The 21,355-nt window shown below is 47.4% G+C and overlaps 1 protein-coding gene and 1 long non-coding RNA gene across 5 annotated transcripts in view; one reads left to right on the top strand and one right to left on the bottom strand.

The window, feature by feature from the left end:
- The first annotated feature begins 522 nt into the window (after positions 1-522).
- LOC112446033 (uncharacterized) lies at positions 523-15,416 on the top strand. 2 transcript variants are annotated; one of them, XR_003034100.2, is made up of 3 exons: positions 523-2,051; positions 2,444-2,640; positions 14,556-15,416. It is a non-coding gene; the product is annotated as an uncharacterized lncRNA (long non-coding RNA). The 2 variants fall into 2 exon arrangements; XR_003034101.2 differs by having other exon boundaries at positions 545-2,051; positions 2,518-2,640.
- RIMS3 (regulating synaptic membrane exocytosis 3) overlaps positions 14,698-21,355 on the bottom strand; it is a 42,124-nt gene continuing 35,466 nt past the window's right edge. For 2 of the 3 annotated variants that reach the window (XM_005204747.5, XM_005204746.5), the window contains exon 9: positions 14,698-20,590. In XM_005204747.5, coding sequence (XP_005204804.1) covers positions 20,378-20,590 — 213 coding nt within the window. In that variant the 3' untranslated portion in view covers positions 14,698-20,377. The remainder of the gene's footprint in view (positions 20,591-21,355) is intronic. The other variant, NM_001205867.2, reaches the window with a different exon arrangement.

Genomic DNA, 21,355 nt, shown 5'->3' with positions numbered 1-21,355 from the left:
ACGGTATAGTCCATGGGGTCACAAAGAGTCAGACAGGACTGAGCGCCTTTCACTTTCACTTTCTTTCACCCTCTGACTGAATGTGGAAAGTCTTTATTTCCTTCCCTGATTGTTCCCTTCTTAAAACACTCTTTCTGTGGTTCCATGACACAAGCTCCTGGGTTCCTTCCTGCCTCGCAGGCTGCCATTTCAGCCTCCTTCCTGGGCACCTCAGTGTGTCTTGGGCCATAAATGCTGCCCATTGGCTCAGGTGATGTCCTTTCTCATTTGACACACATTTTTGAAAATTATATTTCAGCAGATGCCTCTCGAAAGGGCATCCATAGTTCAGCTCTCTCTCCTGAGCTTCTGGTAGGCCACCCAAATGCCAGCTGATGTCCTCAACTGCATATGATTCTTAGTAAGTCAAAACCAGGAACCTCCACCACCCCCCGCCCCGGTCAAAAAAAACCTACTCTTCTTATATTCCCCTTCCACCCTGTCTCCTAAACTGGATACTTGAGCGTTAAGCTTACTTCTCCCCATGTCTTGCTCCAGTGGGCCAGCAAGTTCTACCTATTCTGTCTCCTTAATTCATCTCAGATTTCCCCCTCTATGATTTTCCTCTCCTGGTTCAGTGCAATATCTTTTTCTCTGAACCCGGTTCCTCCTGTCCCTACATCTCATATGCTGGAGTCAGAGTAGTGTTTCTAAAGCATGATTCTAAACATGCCTTTCTCCTTCTTCATAGATTTGGGAGCCTCCCCATTTGTCATAGAATGAAGTCCATTCTGTCTAAGGTGGCTTCCAAAGCCTTTCCAGAAGGGACTGCTGCTCACCATCATTTTTTGCAAAATCTCCCTAATTCTCTAATTCTCCTTCTCTTCACCATCTGCCACCACCATCTGCCCTGCCCCACCTCTAAAACTTTCTCATTCTAGTGTAGGGACTTGTTCCCTTGTGTTTCCATCCCATTTTCCAATAGTTATTTAATGGAAAGAGTACAGACTCAGGTGCCAGGATTCTGGTCTTAGTATTGTTATTCTAGTGCTGAGTGGCCCTGGGCAAGTGCCTCCGCCAATCTGGGCATAGTTTCTACTTGCTTAAAATGGAGGTAATGTCCCTACCTGGTGAACTCCCAATGAGATAGTAAGCAAGATGTAGCAGCATCTAATGCAAAGACTAGAGGGAGGATCTAAATTCTCCTTGACCCATCCCCGTGCTCCAGGTCCTTCCTACCCCATTCCCCATACCTCTAGCCCATTGAGCTAAATTATTGTCTGAGGGGGCTTCCCTGGTAGCTCAGCTGGTAAAGAATCCACCTGCAATGCAGGAGACCTGGGTTTGATCCCTGGGTTGGGAAGATCCCCTGGAGAAGAGAATGGCTACCCACTCCAGTATTCTTGCCTGGAGAATCCCCATGGACAGAGGAGCCTGGTAGGCTATAGTCCGTGGAGTCACAAACAGTTGGACATGACTGACTGACTCACTCACTCACTCATTCTTTGGAGAGCAGGTCAGTATTGGTATTTCCTTCATGTTCAGCCCCTTTCCTGGGTGTATGTAGTGGGCTTTCTCATTGGTGGGGAGACAAGAGGCTCCTTGCAGGTTCTGACAATGCTAGTCATGGATAGAAGGTACCTTTCAAAGATGGAGAGTAGATACCTCCAGTGCCTCTATCTAGGGTGGGCTCTAATAGCCAGAGTGACCCCTCCAGGCCCTCGAGAATCCTCCCATTTGACCCACTCCCTGGTCAACCTGGGACTGTTTTTGTCATCTCTGGATTGAATTTTGTCCAAACTGTGCCCCTAACTAACTGTTGAGGGACTTTGGGCAACCCTCTGAGCCTTTGTTTCTCTATTTATAAGATGGAGAAGGCGTACTCATGGTAAAGGTATCTTCCAAGTCAAAATGCCACAGAATTTAGCACTGCCTGTTGATGGAATCTGAGTCATAAAGGCATTAAGCACAGAAAGAATGCTGAACACTGAACCCATCATTTCTCAGCCCAGAGTCACGCAGAAGGAGCTGCCCTGTCTCCTTCCTGCTCGATGGCCTCTTCGCCTGCCCAGGTTCAGCTTTTGGCTCACTTCCTGCCTCCTGTCTGGCCTTTTGTCCCTATGTCGTCCCTGTCTCTTCACCCTATGCCTGCCTCAGTCAGCAGCTACTCAGACCACACTGGTCCCCTTCTTACCACATGCCCAGACCATCTCGCTCCTCTTACTAGTTTTGCCCTTTCCCACCTTCCTGCCTGGATCACCTCTACCCTGGCCTATGCCCCTGCTCCTCCTACCACCCACCTTCCCCTCTCCCTCTCCCTTCCATTCACTGCCCCTTCCAACTTGTTCCCCTCCTCTCTGACACACCTCCCTTGAACTGTGCCCCTTGCCCCTCCTCCACACCCTGCCTCTTCCCCAACCTGCATGGACCTTGGGCCCACATAAGCCTCCCTTGCCTCTGCTAGGACATCTGCCCCAACCAGCCCTCACCAGGCCTGATGATCCCCACTCTCCATCATGGCCATCCTGTCCCTTCCAGTGGGGCACCTGGCCCCTCCCAGAAGTCCTGAGAATGTGGTCTGCCGCATCCTGGTGACCTGGGGGACATGGGGGACACTGGATGGTGGCGAGCAGACACAGCCTGGTGGGGCAGCTCCTTCAGGTAAGAGTCTCTTTCCCAAGATGGGCAACTTTCATGTCGACTTTCATGCAGACAGCTGCTTTCACGTCTTGGTTATCTTGCTGCCTGAGTTTAGCGTGTCTCTATTCCCACTCCTTAAATCAAACATAAATGGAGATCGTATTATGTTTATTTTTTGTTTAATATTAATTTTTACTTATTATTTATTCGGTTGTGCCAGGTCTTAGTTGTGAATATATTTTTTCAGTTCAGTTCAGTTCAGTCGCTCAGTTGTGTCCAACTCTTTGCAACCCCATGGACTGCAGCATGCCAGTCCTCCCTGTCCATCACCAACTCCTGGGGCTTACTCACACTCATGCCCATTGAGTCGGTGATGCCATCCAACCATCTCATCCTCTGTCGATCCCTTCCCCTCTTGCCTTCAATCTTTCCCAGCATCAGGGTCTTTTCAAATGACTCAGTTCTTCATATCAGGTGGCCAAAGTATTGGAGTTGCAGCTTCAGCATCAGTCCTTCCAATGAATATTCAGGACTGATTTCCTTTAGGACGGACTGGTTGGATCTCCTTGCAGTCCAAGGGACTCTCAAGAGTCTTCTCCAACACCACAGCTCCAAAGCATCAATTCTTTGGTGCTCAGCTTTCTTTAGACTCCAACTTTCACATCCATACATGACTACTGGAAAAACCAAGTGAAGTGAAGTCTCTCAGTCGTGTCCCACTCTTTGCAACCCCATGGACTGTAACCTATCAGGCTCCTCCGTCCATGGGATTTTCCAGGGAGGAGTGCTGGAGTGGATTGCCATTTCCTTCTCCAGGGGATCTTCCCGACCCACGAATCGAACCCAGGTCTCCCACATTGCAGACAGACGCTTTACCATCTGAGCCACCAAAGCTTTGACTAAACGGACGTTTGTTGGCAAAGTAATGTTTCTGCTTTTTAATATGCTGTCTAGGTTGGTCATAGCTTTTCTTTCAAGGAGCAAGTGTCTTTTAATTTCATGGCTGCAGTCACTATCTGCAGTGATTTTGGAGCCCTCCTGGCTCTATATATATCTATATATATATAGATATATATAAAGCCTCCTGGCTTTATATATTCCTATATAAAGTCTGTCATTGTTTCCATTGCTTCCCCATCTATTTGCCATGAAGTAATGGGACCAGATGCCATGATCTTAGTTTTCTGAATGTTGAGCTTTAAGCCAACTTTTTCACTCTCCTCTTTCACTTTCATCAAGAGGTGCTTTAGTTCTTCTTTGCTTTCTGCCATAAGGGTGGTATCATCTGCATATCTGAGGTAACTGATATTTGTCCCGGCAATCTTGATTCCAGCTTGTGCTTCTTCCAGGCCAGCATGTCGCATGATGTACTCTGAATAGAAGTTAAATAAGCAGGGTGACAATATACAGCCTTGATGTACTCCTTTCCCGATTTGGAACCAGTCTGTTGTTCCATGTTTGATTCTAACTGTTGCTTCCTGACCTGAATACAGATTTCTCTGGAGGCAGGAAAGGTCTGGTATTCCCATCTCTTTCAGAATTTTTCACAGTCTGTTGTGATCCACACAGTCAAAGGTTTTGGCATAGTCAATAAAGCAGAAGTAGATGTTTTTCTGGAACTCTCTTGCTTTTTCGATAATCCAACAGATGTTTGCAATTTGATCTCTGGTTCCTCTGCCTTTTCTAAATTCAGCTTGAACATTTGGAAGTTCACAGTTCATGTACTGTTGAAGCCTGGCTTGGAGAATTTTGAGCATTACTTTGTTAGGGTGTGAGATGAGTGCAATTGTGCAGTAGTTTGAGCATTCTTTGGCACTACCTTTGGGGTTGGAATGAAAACTGACCTTTTCCAGTCCTGTGGCCACTGCTGAGTTTTCCAAATTTGCTGGCATCTTGAGTGCAGCACTTTCACAGCATCATCTTTTAGGATTTGAAATAGCTCAGCTGGAATTCCATCACCTCCACTAGCTTTGTACACAGTGATGCTTCCTAAGGCCCACTTGACTTCGAATTCCAGGATATCGGGCTCTAGGTGAGTGATCACACCACTGTGATTATCTGGGTCATGAAGATCTCTTTTGTACAGTTCTTCTGTGTATTCTTGCCACCTCTTCTTAATAGCTTCTGCTTCTGTTAGGTCCATACCATTTCTGTCCTTTATTGTGCCCATCTTTGCATGAAATGTTCCTTTGGTATCTAACTTTCTAATTAGTATCTAATTAGACGAAATCTCTAGTCTTTCTCATTCTATTGTTTTCCTCTATTTCTTTGCATTGATCACTGAGGAAGGCTTTCTTATCTCTCCTTGCTATTCTTTGGAACTCTGTATTCAGATGGGTATATCTTTCCTTTTATCCTTTGCCTTTCGCTTCTCTTCTTTTCACAGCTATTTGTAAGGCCTCCTCAGACAATCATTTTGCCTTTTTGCATTTTTCTTTCTTGGGGATGGTCTTGATCACCACCTTGTGTACACTGTCATGAACCTCCGTCCATAGTTCATCAGGCATTCTGTCTATCAGATCTAATCCTTTGAATCTATTTGTCACTTCCACTTATAATCATAAGGGATTTGATTTAGGTCATACCTGAACAGTCTAGTGGTTTTCCCTACTTTCTTCAATTTAAGTCTGAATTTGGCAATAAGGAGTTCATGATCTGAGCCACAGTTAGCGCCCAGTCTTGTTTTTACTGAATACATTTTTAAATTTGTTTAAATTAATTTATAAATTTTATTATTATTTTTGGCCACACTGAGAAGCTTGTGGGATCTTAGTTCTCTGGCCAGTGGTTGAACCTCGGCCCTCAGCACTGAAAACACCAAGTCCCTTTAAAATATAACTAAGATCTGATACAGATAAATAAATAAAATGTTAAAAAAAATTCCAGTCACTCCAGATCCTCAGGCAATGCTGACTGACATTCTTCCCTGTAGATGAGTCTTGGTTGGCCTAGAATTTCATATAACAATACTTACTCTTTGTGTTTGGTGTCTTTCTTTTAGGGTCCTATTACCATCCTGTGCTATTGCATATGCCGCTAATTCATTCTGTTTGGTGCTGAGTGGTATCCCGTTACATTGATTTGCCACCAATTGCTTGTCCATGGCACATGTTGCGAGATATTATTGTTGTCAATTTGTTGCCTCTCATTCAAATCTACCCTTCATTACCTGCTCTCCGATAGCTGGATAGCCCCCTTTACGGATTTCTCCTTCACAGTGAGAACAGCATTAAGCTGTGTCAGTAGATGGCAATGGAGGGACACCGCAGGAAGAAGCTTTTCCTGCGTCTCACGTGCTCCGTTTCTCTTGCAATTGCCCTGCTCCCAGAGGCAGATGCCTGGCAGCATCCATTAACATTCTGCTCCAGCTGTGTGTCCAGAACATGCCTGTGAACTCACAGCTTGTGCCCACCTCACTAGAGCCTCCCACAGTGGACTCTGTGGTCCTCAGGGATCATCCCAGTGATGAGCAGGCTTCTGATTCCCTGTGCAGCCACCTGCCAGCCTCCACCCAGCAGCTCCCTGGAAGGCTGTTTCCTCCAGACATGGGCACAAGTGTCCTAAGCTTCCACCACTCCACCTGCAAGTAGAATCCTGACCTGGATTCTCCAGGGTCTCCCTGGCAGCCTCTGCCATCAGTACCCTAGAGGGATGTTTCCTACCAGCCTGGAGGCTATGGATCAGGCCTGGCCTGGGTTCCTAGCACACCTCATATCATGACACATGTTTTCCAACAAATTTTGAGTGCCAGCTTCAAGGAGAGGTTGTCTTTTCAATTTGTTCCTTCCTTGGACACTCCCTCAGCTTCAGAATATTCTGTATATTTCTCCTATCACCTTCTCTAACACTTGAAGAGTTAATACTTTTTAACATTAACATTCCCTTGTTCAAGTAACTACGTGGTCTCTATTTTTTGATCGACTCCTGACAGCTACATTAGGCGCTTGTGTTGTTTCCAACGTGGGGCTATTATGAATAAAGTTGCCGTGAGTGTTTTTGTCTTTGGGTAGACATAGCCTTTTATTTTTCCTGATAAACAGCTAGAATTGGAATTGCTGGGTCTTGGGGTAAGTGTATAAGAAAGTTTAAAGGAATTGCCAAACTGTTTTCCAAAGTGATTATACCATTTTATGTTTCCATCAAATTGGCAATTTGTATAACTTCTTTTGTGACCCATCTGTTTGCCTTTTGCCCATTTTTTTTTACTTTGTCTTATTAAGTCATCATCTTATTATGAGTCATAATGGTATATTTCAAAGAGGAGAACTTTTAATATTGATGAAATCTGATTTATCTTTTGATTTCTACTTTAGGGTTACTGCTTTTTATGTTCTAAGAAATTGCTGTCTACCATAAAGTGGTGAAGATACTTTTTCCTGTATTTTCTTGTAGAAGTTTTATAATTTTAGCTTTTATATTTAGGTCTATGAACCATTTTGAGTTAATTTTTGTGTCTATCATGAAGGGTTCATATTTTGCACTCCAATACCCAGTTATTGCATCACCGCTTGTATAGATTATTGGATGACTTGGCACCTTTGTCAAAAACTATTTCCATAGTGTTCTGTCCCATCTGATAGTGTTCTGTCCCATTGCCCTATCTTTATGCCAACACCATTGTTACTCTATAATCAGTCTTGCAATCAGATAATAAAATCTTCCAACTCAGCTCTTCCTTTTCGAAAGTCCTTTAGCTATTCAAGGTCTTTTGCATTTCCAAATAAATTTTAGTATCAGCATGCCAATTTCTTCAGAGAAAACCTGTTGGGATTTTTACTGAAAGTGCACTGATTCTAGAGGTAAATTTGGGAGGAATTGACATCTTCACAGTATAGTGTCTTCCAGTCCATAAACACAGTATGATTAACTATCCATGTCTTCAGGTTTTAATTTTTGTCACACTACGTCTCTGCCCGTCCTTCTGCAATCACATCTCCTTTTGACCACAGCTGGGAAGTTTTCCACTTTTAAGACCCAGATCATTAGACTGGGCCCATCCACATAATGCAGGCTAATCTCCCTGTCTCAAAGTCCTTAATTTAGTCATATCTACAAAGTCCCTTCTGTCATGTAAATTAACATAGTCACAGGTTTTGGGCATTAGGATGTGGGCATCTTCAGGGGGTTCACTTTCTGCCAGCCGCACTTTGCCACAAATAATGTTATGATGAATATTCCTTGTACATGTGCCTTTAATGGAGATATATACAAATGTATAGGTCATAGGATCTGCATATAATTAGACCAGGTAATGTCAGCTTGCTCTTCAAAATGGCTACACTGATTATACCTCCATGTCCTTGATGTCCTTTGGCATTATCAGTTTTCTAATTTTTACCAATTATTATTAGTATAAAGTGGTATCTCATTATTTCTTTAATTTGCATATCTCTTATTATAATGATTCTGAGGCTATTTTCATATGCTTATCAACTTTTGGAGTTTGCCTGTTTATTTCCTTTGCCCATTTTCCCATGGAAGTTGTTACCTTTTTATTGTTGATTTGCAGGACTTCCTTGTATATTCTATAGCTGACATTAGCTAGGGGCTCTATGGCAGCTGACTGCATGAAGAGATGTCTTTCTCTTTCATTATACTGCTGATATTTTCTTAACCTCAGAGTCTCTTTCCAGTTAAAAAGTAGCAGCCCCATGCTTTTGACTCATCTGATTGCACAGGGATGGCTGGTGAATACAGACAAAGTGCAAAGACCTGGATTATCTACAAAATACAAGTATACCCCTGACCCACCACCCCTAAACGAGTACTGATACAGACTTCAGGGATATTAACTCAGGGATAGGGACAGGCTTGTGAATCAGACATGGCCAGTTACTCAGAAAGGTTTGGTTAAGGCCTTTGGCAATGGCAAAATAAGAGGCCCCTTGGACTTCTGGTCCCAGCTAGGGAAGGGGACAGAACCACCATTGAGACAGGAATCCTGCTCTCAACCTATGGGCCAGGAGGCTAATTCAAGTCCTACAAACTATAACTGGACATCCCAGGAGTGATTGTGAATGCCATGTGAACCCAGAGGCAACTAGTCAACACCATCTGAGTTCAACTGTTTACTACTGAAGGACTGTTGCCAACTGTTGGTCAGGATAGTAGCTCATTTTTTTGCTATCATAGGATCTGCCCCCAGGGAAACATTATAAAATGGCCCTGGGATTGGCAGGTTAGCTCCTGGTGGTTTGGGTCTGTCACCCGATGAGGAGTAGAATTAGAAAGGGACTTAGAGATTTCACCTATCTTCTTCCCAGCCCCACCCAAGATGACTAAGGTAATTAATCTGGAACCCTACTAGGGAAAGATGCTCCCCCCTCCCCATTCTACTAACTCTGTGCCATTGTTATACCACCTCTCCGGACTGGGCACCAGCTATGGGGACAGAGGTGGACTGCTGCTGCTGCTGCTGCTGCTAAGTTGCTTCAGTCGTGTCCGACTCTGTGCAACCCCATAGATGGCAGCCCACCAGGCTCCTCTGTCCCTGGGATTCTCCAGGCAAGAACATTGACTCGTGGGTTGCCATTTCCTTCTCCAATACATGCATGCATACTAAGTCACTTCAGTTGTGTCCGACTCTGTGCGACCCCAGGGACAGCAGCCCACCAGGCTCCTCTGTCCACGGGATTCTCCAGGCATGAATACTGGAGTGAGTTGCCATTTCCTTCTCCAAGAGGTGGACAGATGATATGGTATTTCAGGCCAGGAGAAACACCTCAGGCAGGAATAGTATTATCTCAGAATGCAGTTTCTGTTTTTATTTTGTATAATGGTCATGATCTCCCCTGTACTGTGCCTGTTAAACATCTCACATTTCCTCCCTAGCCTGAGTGGAGGGAATCTGTTCACAGACTGCGTGATAATGGTGGCTTCACTGTGAAATGAGTCAGACTGCTAGGTCTGCAGCGATTTTCCACGGAAGAGTGACCCAGCTAATGTGACCATGTAGGGACGACTGACAACTCTCACCTTCCTCCTGTCCTGCATGCCAAGTGCCTGGCTCTAAAATTGCCCACCTCTTGGCAATCCCTGTTTTTAGTGTACCAGGTATCTTGCTCTTGATACCCTCTAGTTGCTGATGTCTGTAGGGCCTTTGTGGTATTTGGTTGCAGAGCACCGCTACATACCTGATCCCAGGGATATCATGGAAGAGAGCTGGACCAAGATTGTCAGGGTCCAGCAAGGTATATAGGTGTAGTATATGGTCAGACCACCCAAGATGGCTGTTCTCTTGCTCTCTGTACACCCAACCCTGCTCCACCAGGTCCTGCCTCACTCACGTGACTATCCAATCCTCTTAATTATAGGGCTTAATCAGGAACTGCTTGCCTCCTGCCCCAGCCACGGTCTCCCTGGTAACTGATCACGTCATGCCCCCATAACTGGTAGCCTCCCTCTCCTCTCAGGTAGCGAAGATTGCTGCCATGTCCTGCTAGTCACGTACAGTGGGGTGCCACTCCAGGATCTTTTGCTTTGGATGTGTGATATCCCCTGTCCAATAAACTGCTGATGATTCTGGCACTGTCTCCAGACTCCTCTTCCCTCTGCAGGCTAGGCAGCTACAAGGCTTGCAAGTCTGTGGAGTGCAACCCAACAGCAGGGATTTCTTTCTTTTTTTGTCCAGATAGTGAAGGTGTCTCTAATACATATTTTAAACAATCCACTTTTCCTCATTGTTTTAAGGTACCCCTCTCATTATATATTAATTTCCTAGTTATATTACATACCAATCCCTGAATTTTCTCTTCTTTAAACAGAAGTTGATCTAACCATTAATAGACTTATATTATTGCACATAAGTTGTAGAGGAAGTTTACTTAACATACCAACTGAAATTTTTAGCTTGTGTTGAGTTTACAGATCAACTTGGAAAGTTAATATCTTTATATTAAACTGCCTTATCCAAGAACAGGGAATGTCTGTTCATTTATTCAGATCATCAACTCTTAAGAATTTGAAAATTCTCTCTATAGAGGTCTTATGTATTCTTAATTATTATTTAATAATTTGAATTGCTATTGTGGATAATATCTCATGTTTACTGGTTATAGCTGTTACAGAAAAAAAAAATGCAACTGATTTTGGTAGAGTAATCTTGTATCCAGCAACCTTGCTGCTGAATACTCTCATGAGGTGTAATAATTGTTCTTCTTAATAAGGTAGTAATCAAATTATCTATAAATGATAGCTTTATCTCTTTTTCAATCCTTCCTCTATTTTTTTGTTTTTATGGCTTTGTACAGGATTCCCATACAACTGTGGTGTTGGAGAAGACTCTTGAGAGTCCCTTGGACTGAGAGGAGATCCAACCAGTCCATCCTGGGGGGAGTCGGTCCTGGGTGTTCATTGGAAGGACTGATGTTAAAGCTGAAGCTCCAGTATTTTGGCCACCTGATGCAAAGAGCTAACTCATTTGAAAAGACCCAATGTTGGGAAAGATTGAAGGCAGGAGCAGAAGGGGACAACAGAGGATGAGATGGTTAGATGGTCTCATGCACATAGGTGTCATAGATTTTCAAATTCCGCTGGTGACCAGTTTTTTAATCTCCCCTCTTGATTTGGGGCTTCCCTAATAGGCTGTGTCTTGCAGCTATTTCAATTGTAAGCCATTAGACCCCTGTTTGTAGGGGATAAGTTGTGGGGCAGAGGAAGCCTTCTATAATATGATTGCACCTCATTCTTTTAATGGGTCCATTTCCCTGTGTCATGACTTTCACAAGCGTTTTTTGAGCTTTTCATCCCCTCTTAGGTGAGAGAGGAAATCTAGGGGGCCCCTGAGTGGGGAAAATGCCCTCCCCCAGGGTTGGGTCAGTTCAGTTCAGTTCAGTCGCTCAGTCGTGTCTGACTCTTCACAACCCTATGGACTGCAGCACATCAGGCTTCCCCGTCCATCACCAACTCCCAGAGCTTGCTCAAATTCATATCCATGGAGTCGGTGATGCCATCCAACCATCTCATCCTCTGTCATTCCCTTCTTTCTCCTGCCTTCAATCTATCTCAGCATCAAGGTCTTTTCCAATGAGTCAGTTCAGTGTTTTCCCTGGACAGTAGGCCTTTGTCATGGAGGAGACTCTGGATGTTTTTCAGAACTTTTACCCTCTCCCTGAAAAAGACCACTAGATTTTTCTCAGATCTCTACTGTGGGTGCCTAGAAAAAAAGCCCATAAAAGTATGCACCCTTGCCAGCCTCTAACTGTCGATCATACCCAAAGTAGTTCACACTCAGCCTCCAGAAATTTGTTAGTATTAACATTTAAGTGCTCCCATCAGGTTTTGGCTCCAGCGGGTTCTCCTGGTAATCACAGACTAGCTCTAATTCTCTGTGTGTGCTCTCCAGATTTCAAGGTAGCAGTTTGCCTTCCAACATCAGTTCTCTGCCAGGTCCAAGAAACATCATTGATTCTTCTTCTGTTGATCTTAGAGACTACATTAAATGTTTTCATTAACATAGCATTTACTACAGGCTTTTTGGCGTATGTGTTGTTCAGTCGCCCAGTCATGTCTGACTCTTTGCGGCCCCAAGGACGGCAACACACCAGGCCTTCCTGTCCCTCACTGTCTCCCGGAGTTTGCCCAAGTTCAAGTCCATTGCATCAGTGATGCCATCCAGCCATATCATGCTCTGATGCCCTCTTCTCCTTCTGCCCTCAATCTTTCCCAGCATCAGGGACTTTTCCAATGAGTCGACTGTTCGCATCAGGTCACCAAAATACTGGAGCTTCAGTTTCAGCATCAGTCCTTCCAACGAGTATTCAGGGTTAATTTCCTTTAAGATTGACTGGTTTGATCTCCTTGCTTGAGAGTTTGAGAGCCTCCAATGGACCGTCGGAGTCTTCTCCAATACCACAGTTCGAAGGCATCAATTCTTTGGCACTCTGCCTTCTTTAGGGTCCAGCTCTTACAACTGTACATGACCACTGGGAAGACCATAGCCCTGACTATATGGACCTTTGTCGCCAGAGTACTGTCTCTGCTTTTCAACACATCGTCTAGGTATGTCATCCCTTTCTTGCCAAGAAGCAAACATCTTCTGCTTTTATGGCTGCAGTCCCGATCTGTAGTGATTTTAGAGCCCAAGAAGAGGAAATCTGTCACTACTTCCACTTTTTCCCCTTCTATTTGCCATGAAGTAATGGGGCCATATGTCATGATCTTAGTTTTTTAAATATTTAGTTTAAGCTAGCCTTTTCACTCTCCTCCTTCACTCTCATTAAGAGGTTCTTTAGTTCCTCTTTGGTTTCTGCCATTAGAGTGGTCTCTTATCAAATCAAGAAAGTTGACAATAGTTTTATTACAAATAGAATTAAACCTTACAAAATGCTTTTTCTGCATCAGGATAATTATTTTCCTCTGTTAGTCTATTGATGTGGTGAATTACAGAGAACTTTTCTATTGAATCACCCTTATATTCTGGGAGAAACACCAGTTGATTGCACGTGTGTGTGTTCAGTTGTGTCCAACTCTTTGCAGCCCCGTGGACTGTAGCTCACCAGGCTCCTCTGCCCATGGACTTTTCCAGGCAAGAATACCAGAATGGGATGCTCTTTTCTACTGCAGGGGGTACTCCCAACCCAGGGATTGAACCCACGTCTCCTGCATTGGCAGGCAGATTCTTTACCACTAGCACCACCTGGGAAGTGCAGGTGATCATGATTATACCATTTTTAATACACTACTAAGCTTCATAGTTTCTATGTAGGATTTTTGAATCTACTTGATTCCATTTGTATTTTCTTAGTATTTACTCTAGATTTTAGAATGGATGCTTAAGATTGAAGTTATTCAGTATCTTTCACCTCCAAGAACATTCCAAGGGCCAATGTATGTGCTATCATTCTCTAGTATTTTAGTTCATGACTATATTTAATTTTAAAAAGTAAGGATTATTAGTTTTATAATCTGTATGTTAATAGTTACTAATCTTATTTCTTTGCTCACATTTCTTTCTTACGTTTCAGCCATTCCATCATTTCTTTACAATGGCAAACACAGTAAATGCTATGTGCCAGGCACTGTTCTGAGCACTTTAAACATATTACCTCACTTGAATTCCCCCAATAACCCTATGAAGTGTGTACCGTTTTCCTTCTGTTTGAAGAACATCTTTTCAGAATGTCTCTATGGATCTCAGTTTTGTTGTCTGTTCCTCTTTTCTTAATTTTACTCTCTTTAAAAAAAATTTTTTTTTTTTTTACTGGTTAGAAGCATGGAAGTTCTTAAAACCCATGAGAGTATATGAGATGTCTCAGAGAGCAGAAGTGGGAAAGAAAGAAAAGACAGAATGCTGGTGGGGGGTGGGGGCGGCGGGCGGGGTACCAGAGCTTAGATACAGGTCTCATGAGCCTTCCAACAAGAGATGGTGTCCAGTGGAACTGCAAGGTTAAGGGCCAGAGCCGAAGCAGTGGAGTTTACTCTGAAAGGCTCTTGGCAGGCAGGTGCCAGCCTTTCTCCTGGCAAGCATGTGCTGTGACATTGCTATACTTTATCCATCTTCCATACCCCCAGATCCAGTCCTAAGAGGACAGTGGCACTGCCCAGAAGTGACTATATCCTTCCTTGAGGCAAGGAGAGAAAGGGGTATTCCAGGGGTCACAGCACTGGAGGTCAACAGCTATGCTTACTGCTTGTATCAGGTGTGGCTGAGCAAGGAGACTGCCCAGCCATGCCTGAGCAGAGCTTCTGGACCCAAGTGCTCAGAAAGCAGCAGCGGGTCAAGGGCAGCGGCCTCGGCTCCATTTAACCTTTTCCCCTATTTGGTTCTGGGCGCCCCTTGTGGAATATGTGGGAATAGAAGGCTTTGAGGGCTTGTAAGCAGGGATCCTGGGAACAGAACCAGAAAGCTGCCTGAAGCAGTCAGACTCCATGGCCCAGTGACACATTGTGACAAGATTTCCCAGATGCCCAGGTCAGATCTTTTTTTTTTTTTCCAGGTCAGATCTTTGAGGGCTTTTTCTGAGATGTACTTCTCTCTGCTTCTCAGCCGAGGCATCTTCCTCTTCCTTGTTTCAGTCCTCTGGAACTGTTTGCTCTCTCCTAGAATTAAGAACCATCTTCAGAAAGCAACACGTGAAACCATTTTCAAACTGACTTTAATAATTTTTTTTTTTTTTGGTGCTGCCCAAATACTGTACATGCAGAAGCCATGTGAAGGATTTTCTCCTCAAGGGAATTGGCAAGAATGTTGTAAGAAACAGCCGGTAGTCCTTCCCAGCCATCCACCTGCCACCTGGGAGCCACAACGAGTTTGGGAAGATGCTGCATATAGAAAATGTAAAAGGCTAACTGCTTCTTATCTAAACAGTGTGCTTGTCAGTCCCTATCCGCTCTCTCTCTGCAGGATGCATTTGGAAACTCTAAAAAAGGGGTTCTTGCCTGCTGTGAATTTACATTCTCAAGGAGTGGATGAAACAATCAGGCCAGCTTTTCCTAAGGAAGCAGCAGCCACTCTGCCTGTTGAGATGGTGTCTGCAAAAGGCATTCTGGAAAAAGAGTGATATATATATATATTTTTTATTCAAGAAGCAAAATACTTTGAAGGGAAATAAGTTCCCTCTCTCCTCCCATCAGAGAGCCTCTTCTTTTAAGATTCTCCCACAGATCCCGTTCTAGAAGCAGAGATGAGGACCAACCCAGCATCGTCTGCTGGTGGGGATACTGACCTACGCAGGATGCAGCTGAGGCTGTAACCTCACATCAGCACCTTGGAAATTGTCCATTGCAGACAACCCTTAATTATCTCATCACATAAGAGGAAGAGAACAATAAACCACGAGGAGGTGGAAGGAGCAGAGTCCGCTAGGATTCCCAGAGTTCTTGTCAGAAGCAGCATCTGGGCGTGGATGGGTGAGGACCTGTCCCCAGGGCTGGAAGGAACCAGCCTGTGAGACCAGGTGCCAGGTATATCAGGCTCACAATCCTCATCAGCTCCAGATCAGACTTTAAAAACCTGGAGGGAACCATGAAATAACTAGCAAATGCTCTGGTTTTGCAGATGAGGAAGCTGAGACCCAGAAAAAGGAGGAGACTTGCATAAGGTCACAGTTTCTCTGTATGTAACAGCCTTGGATTCTCTGTAGCCAGCTGTCCAGGCCATTGACCTTTGGGGCGGATGCTCTATTGCCTTTGGGATTCCCAGGGCCCATTTCTGTTTGCCAAGCTCTCTGGAACCCAGGCCCAAGGACCTTCCTGGCATCAATGTGAACTGCCTGGGAGGCTGAAGGCTCCTACCCTTGCTGGCCAAGTTTCCAACCAGAATGTAGGGAGGTTCTCCTGGAGCAGTAACACGCATGCTTTGTGGCGAGCATCCTTCCCAAGCCAGTCTGTGCCCTGGAAGAATGCAAGTTTCCCTCACAAGCACAGCCTTACTGGGCCCACAAAGGCCTGAGCTCAGGGTTGGGGGGAGAGGAAGTTGCTTTGCTACATGGAAAGATTAAGCCCTTTGTCAGAGAACAAGGTCCCGCCATGGGGCATGCCGACACCTGAGCCGCACGTGTGCGGCTCAGCTGGCAGAGCTGCTGCCCGAGGAGACCAAGTTGCTCTCTTTGGCATCACTGACATCACTCTGAGATGCTCAGGCACTCTTTCAAAATAACCCTTGCCCAGCAAGCCCAGGCCGATCCAGTCCCCATCAGGCCTCACTGGATCAGGCGAGGCACTCTTGCCCCTCAGTCTCGACTGTTTTTGTTTTGCCCCAATCTCTTCTGACCTGAGTGAAAAGCAGACTCAAGGGAGAAGGTAGGGGACGAGTCTACGTTCCTATCTCCTCCCTGATCATGCAGGTGGACAGTAGTCCAGTACAGGAAGCAGCATTTTAAGGAACCTCTTTCTGGGTCAGGATATTGGAGAAGAAAACTCTGGGGAGAGGAAGAAAGGGAGAGAGAAAGGAGCCGGCGGGCAGCAGGCCTCTCCCCCTCCCTCTCCTGGCAGCCACTGCAGATACCCTGCCGGATGGCCGGCCTCCTGGTCCTGAAGGACACGCCCCCCCCCTCCCCCGACGAGCAAAGGCAGCAATTTGTCCACAGGGTTACACAGTGCAGGAAGCAACCAAAGAAGCAGAAGAGCAGCCTTTCTGAAGCCCTGCTGCTTTCTGGGCTGAAGAAGATGGGGACTCAGAGGTTATCAGGAGCTCTGGAGTCCCGGCTGGGGGGTGGGGGTGGGGGGCGGGAAGCCCAGCTTCTCCTGGGCTGCAGGGTGTGGAACAAGGACCCTGGTTGTGTGCCAGGGCTCCTGGTAACACAGTCTGAGATTGTGCTACATTTCATTTCCAAAGAAGTGCCCTTGCAGGGCTCTAGAGTCTTTAAAGGGGGCAGGAGGCTTCTGCTTTCCTCAAGGCTGGCAGTAAAGAACTCAGGCATGCTGGCCCTGGTGGGGGTCAGGCCCCAGGAAGAACCAGTGATCCCATGAGTGGTGAGCAAGAGGGGCAACCCTCTTTCTCGGCCCCCTGAAATGCTGGAAGTGCCTGGGCTCGCTGCATACTGGGAGCCTCCTTTCCTAAGAGTGCTGGGTTGGGCGAGAGACTGGGTGGGGAGTAGTTCCGGAGATGGTTTGACAAAAGAGATGCGATCCTTCAGGGAAGAACCAAGACTTGGCCCCATTCGCTGGAGTCTGATTCATACCAAAGGCCCATCACAGCTATCCCTTTAGGAAAGGAGTCTGTGAAGGAAGTGGGACAGATTGAACACAGCAGAAACATGAAGACAGATGCTCTGAATCATCTGTCATGGTTCCTGCCCACAGCCCGGCAGCGCTGCAGGGCTGGCTGTCTGTGCCACGTCTTCCACGAAACCTGCCTGAGCAGAGGGAGATGGAGTGACAAAAAGCCCAGCCTGGCATCAGCCCCAGGGTCCCCTGGGGTAAGGAGCGGGCATGTGGAGCTGTGACACTGCCTCTAACAGTGCCTGGGAGGAATCATGTTCCTTCCCTTCCCACCATGCCCTCCTCAAGGGATGGACACTCCCCCTTCCAGGCAAGGCCAGCAGTCACAGTGCTCCCTCCTCCACTGGGACAGGTTTCCTCCAGAGCAGCCTCTCAGACAGGCCCCAGCATCCAGGAGGCCCAGACAGACCTGTAAGTCCAGCCACTCACCACCACACACATATGGAGCCTCACTAGACTTCATTCTCATGGGAGAAAATCCAGGTGGAGTAACTGGATTAACTTGATTTGGTACAAAGGGTTAACAATAATCCCCCAAGGTCGACTTGGGTGGGGAATGACTGCCCATTAGTGAGGCGGAACCAATGGAGTGGCCCACCTCTAGGACAGGTCAGGCCACCCCTCTGGCTAGTATGTGCCCCCTGCTAGCCAACCTTCCCCGGTGGCAAGGGGCCAGCAGCCACTCCCCAGCAGCAGCCTCAGCTGGTAGCTCCCCATCTTTTGTCTTCCTGGGTTCCTCGGGGAGGAAGGGTGACACCCTCTCTGAGAGCCTCATTCCCTGGGGGTGACCACACAGTCTGGGTGTCACTGCTCCATGCCACATCAGGAAAGATCCACACTGGACCTTGTGAGATGCCGGCTGGGAATCTATGGGTCACTAATAATCCCCCAACTCCAAAGCTGTTGAGTATCTGCACACCATTCTGAGGGTGACGGCTCTGCATCACCCATAGGACGTACAAATACTCTTCTGCAAGCGCGTTTCCTCCCTCTCCCCACCCTAGGATCCAAGACCAGAGAGCCCTTTGCCATAGACACATGAGAAATGCATTACCCAGTCCCAATTTCAGAAGAGAATTTCTGAGAAAGAGAAAACTCAACCCAGCTGTCTCCTCTCTCTCTCTCTCCACAAACACAACAGTTCCCGTCCGGCTCTGGCAGGAGTCAGCCCAGGCTCTCGTTTTGTTAGTTCTTATTGCCCTCACCCACATTTTGTCCGTGGGCAGTTTTCTTGGGAGGGAGGTGGTCAGGCCCTGGCTTCAGCCCCATGCGGATCCTGCCAGAAAAGGAAACCCCTTGGTGGAGAAGGGTCTGTCTCAGAGCCTCTGCCTCCATGTCCCCGCCTCAGCATCCATCCCCATGTCCACCTGGCTTTGTGATTAATGGAGTCCAAGCACCTCCCCATGGCTCCCCCCACGTATGTGGGTGAAAGTCATGCCGTGCTCGGGGGTGAGGTATGGGGAAGGGGCAGGGGGGCCCCAGACCTTGACCCTGCCATGTCCATCTCCTGGGCAACCTCTCGCCTTTCACACTAGACCCGAGGAGGCAGAGGGACAGATTTGGGCTCCCGAGCCAGACTTCAGGATTCCCAGCCGGCATCTCACAAGGTCCAGTCCAGGCCCTGGTGCCCACCCCCAGGGGCCCAGCTGTCCAATCAGGTCAGGGTTTGAGTGGCTTTGGAAAGCTCCAACCAGACAAAGGTGGAAAGACAGCAGAGACAGGTGTGGCGTCAAGAGCAGGCCCGGCTACTCTCTGGAGGGCAGCGGCAGAGGCGCAGGAGGCAGGGAGGCCGAGGGGGTGAGTATTGCTTGTACAGAGCTGGTGACTGTCATGGTCTATAGAGTGTAGAACCAGGCTGTGCGGGAGCCCAGAGGTTGGAGCTTCAGAAAGTCTGAGCTCTCAAACACAGACCCTGGTCTGGAAATGAGCAAAAAAAAAAAAAAAAAAAAATAGAGCCCCTAATAGTCAGCTTCATGCAGCTAATCCCTGAAGGTTGGACAGGATTCTTAGAGCAAGTCAGTCCCAGCCCTCCTCCTTCCTGCCAGCAGCCCCGCCCTCCATGGCCCCTCAACAAGCCAGGCCCCTTCAGGATGAGCCCCGAGGGGCACAGGACCACCCTCAGAGCCTGGGAAGGACATGGGTGTTGTCAGGGGCTGCCCACTCTGGCGGACAACATCCCCTCTGAGGCCAACCTCTTGCAGGTTAAGACCATCCAGTCCGCACCTCCTGGGGTCCACTGGGATAGCTCCTTTGGCATGTCGGAAGCAAGGAGGCTTAAAGGGAGACGGGAGGTGAACAATGCAAAAGGAGGCACCCGCACTTCCTGCCAAGGTAGCTGGCCTGCAGCCCTGGGAACCAACACCCCCTCGGATCTCACTTTTAGGAAGGGGGGAGGTGCCAGCTGGAGGGAGAAAGCGATCTCCAAGCCCTCAGCTCCCCAGCATCTTCTGCTCCCAGGGGCCCTGGCCAGGGCCCTAGGTGAGCTGCTACATGCTGTGGGTGCATTCGGTGGAAGAGCGGCTGGAGAGCTCGGTGGAAAGGAGGGTGTCAGGCTTCCCAGAGGGGCCTCAGTGTGGCCGGCTGCAGTGGACGCTACATTCCTCAAAAAAGAGCAGCAGTGCTGGGAGAGGCAGCAGTGGAACCAAGGACAAGACGGAAAACTCAGCAGAGACCACCAAGAACAGGCACGGGTGGGAACACGCAGGCTCTGCCCTGAGCCCGGGGCCAGGCGGGAGGAGCCAACGGCCGTGTCCCGCACTTCCACCCCTGGATTCAGCGGGGGGAGTCCTGGCCACACAATTCTCCTTTGGGTTTCTTTACAACGAGACACGGAGAGACATGGGTTTCAGCCCATATAGTCACCAAGACAGACTACACCCAGACAAATGAATAGATCTAACATGGTCACACATAGACACACACACACACAAACACACGCACACGCGCTAGAGTCTCCAAAGACAGCTGGGACAGGCCCAGGAGCCAACAGGCATGCAGCAGGGCAAGGGAGCCAGAAAGACGTGGAGACTATGTACAGGGGGAGGTGGGAGGCGGCCATGCCCCTTCTCACATCGCACCCGGCCTCTCCCTGAGGTCCTTAGGAGCACGAGGGGCTGGTGGCGCTCTCCAGGGAGGACTGGGACAGGCGCCTGGTGAGGGAGCCGAGCGTAGAGTCTGCCACGGAGGACGTGGGGAAGAGTTTGTACCAGCCGGTGACTGCGGCGCTCAGGTCCAGCTCGTCCAGCATGATCTGGGCCATGCCCATGAAGCACTTGTGATCCATGCGGCCGTAGTCTCCCCAGACGATCACCTGCCAGTGGGCGGAAGAGAGAGCAGCTGAGCCAGCTCTCCAACTCCAGGGCTGGGCGGTGGCCGAGGAACCGTGTAGAGACTGCCAGGGCACACGGGACTGCGAGACGCAGAACTCAGACTGACTGCAGGCAACAACTTATTAAGCACTTGTGGTGTGCCACGCTTATTAAGCGTTTATGGTATGCATTATGGTGTACAGACTTTACATATATTCTCCCCATTGTTACAACCATCTAGGTAGAGGTGCTATACGGATCATTTCCACAAAAAGGAAATGTAGCTCAGAGCGAACAACTAACCCAAAGATACACAGCAGTTGGTGGCACAGCTGGGATTAGAAGCTGGCCCTGACTTCCAGAGCCTCCTAGCATCCAGGATGACAGGCTTCCAGAGCTGGAAGCAGGCTGAGAGTCCAGGACCCGGGCCACAGCTATCGCTCTGCTGCTGGATCATGATGATAAACATTACCACCTGGTGGAAGAAGGTGGTCAAACTCTGCTTCTAGGGGACTTCCCTGGTGGTCCGGTGGTTAAGAATCTGCTTTCTACTGAAGGAAGTGCAGGTTAGATCCCTGATTGGGGAGTTAAGATACCACATGTCTCTTGGCCAAAAAAAACCAAAACATAAGACAGAAGCAATATTGTAACAAATTCAATAAAGACTTTAAAAATGGTCCACATCAAAACAAAAAAATCTTAAAAAAATAAAACCTGCTTCTACCTACCAGCTGTGCAACGTGGGGGCAATCAAGTTATCCCCCCAA

The sequence above is a fragment of the Bos taurus genome, chromosome 3 (genome assembly GCF_002263795.3).
Source record: "Bos taurus isolate L1 Dominette 01449 registration number 42190680 breed Hereford chromosome 3, ARS-UCD2.0, whole genome shotgun sequence".
NCBI classification, from domain to species: domain Eukaryota; kingdom Metazoa; phylum Chordata; class Mammalia; order Artiodactyla; family Bovidae; genus Bos; species Bos taurus.
The sequence above is the reverse complement of the archived record's forward strand: the minus strand, read 5'-3'. Positions and strand labels throughout refer to the sequence as shown.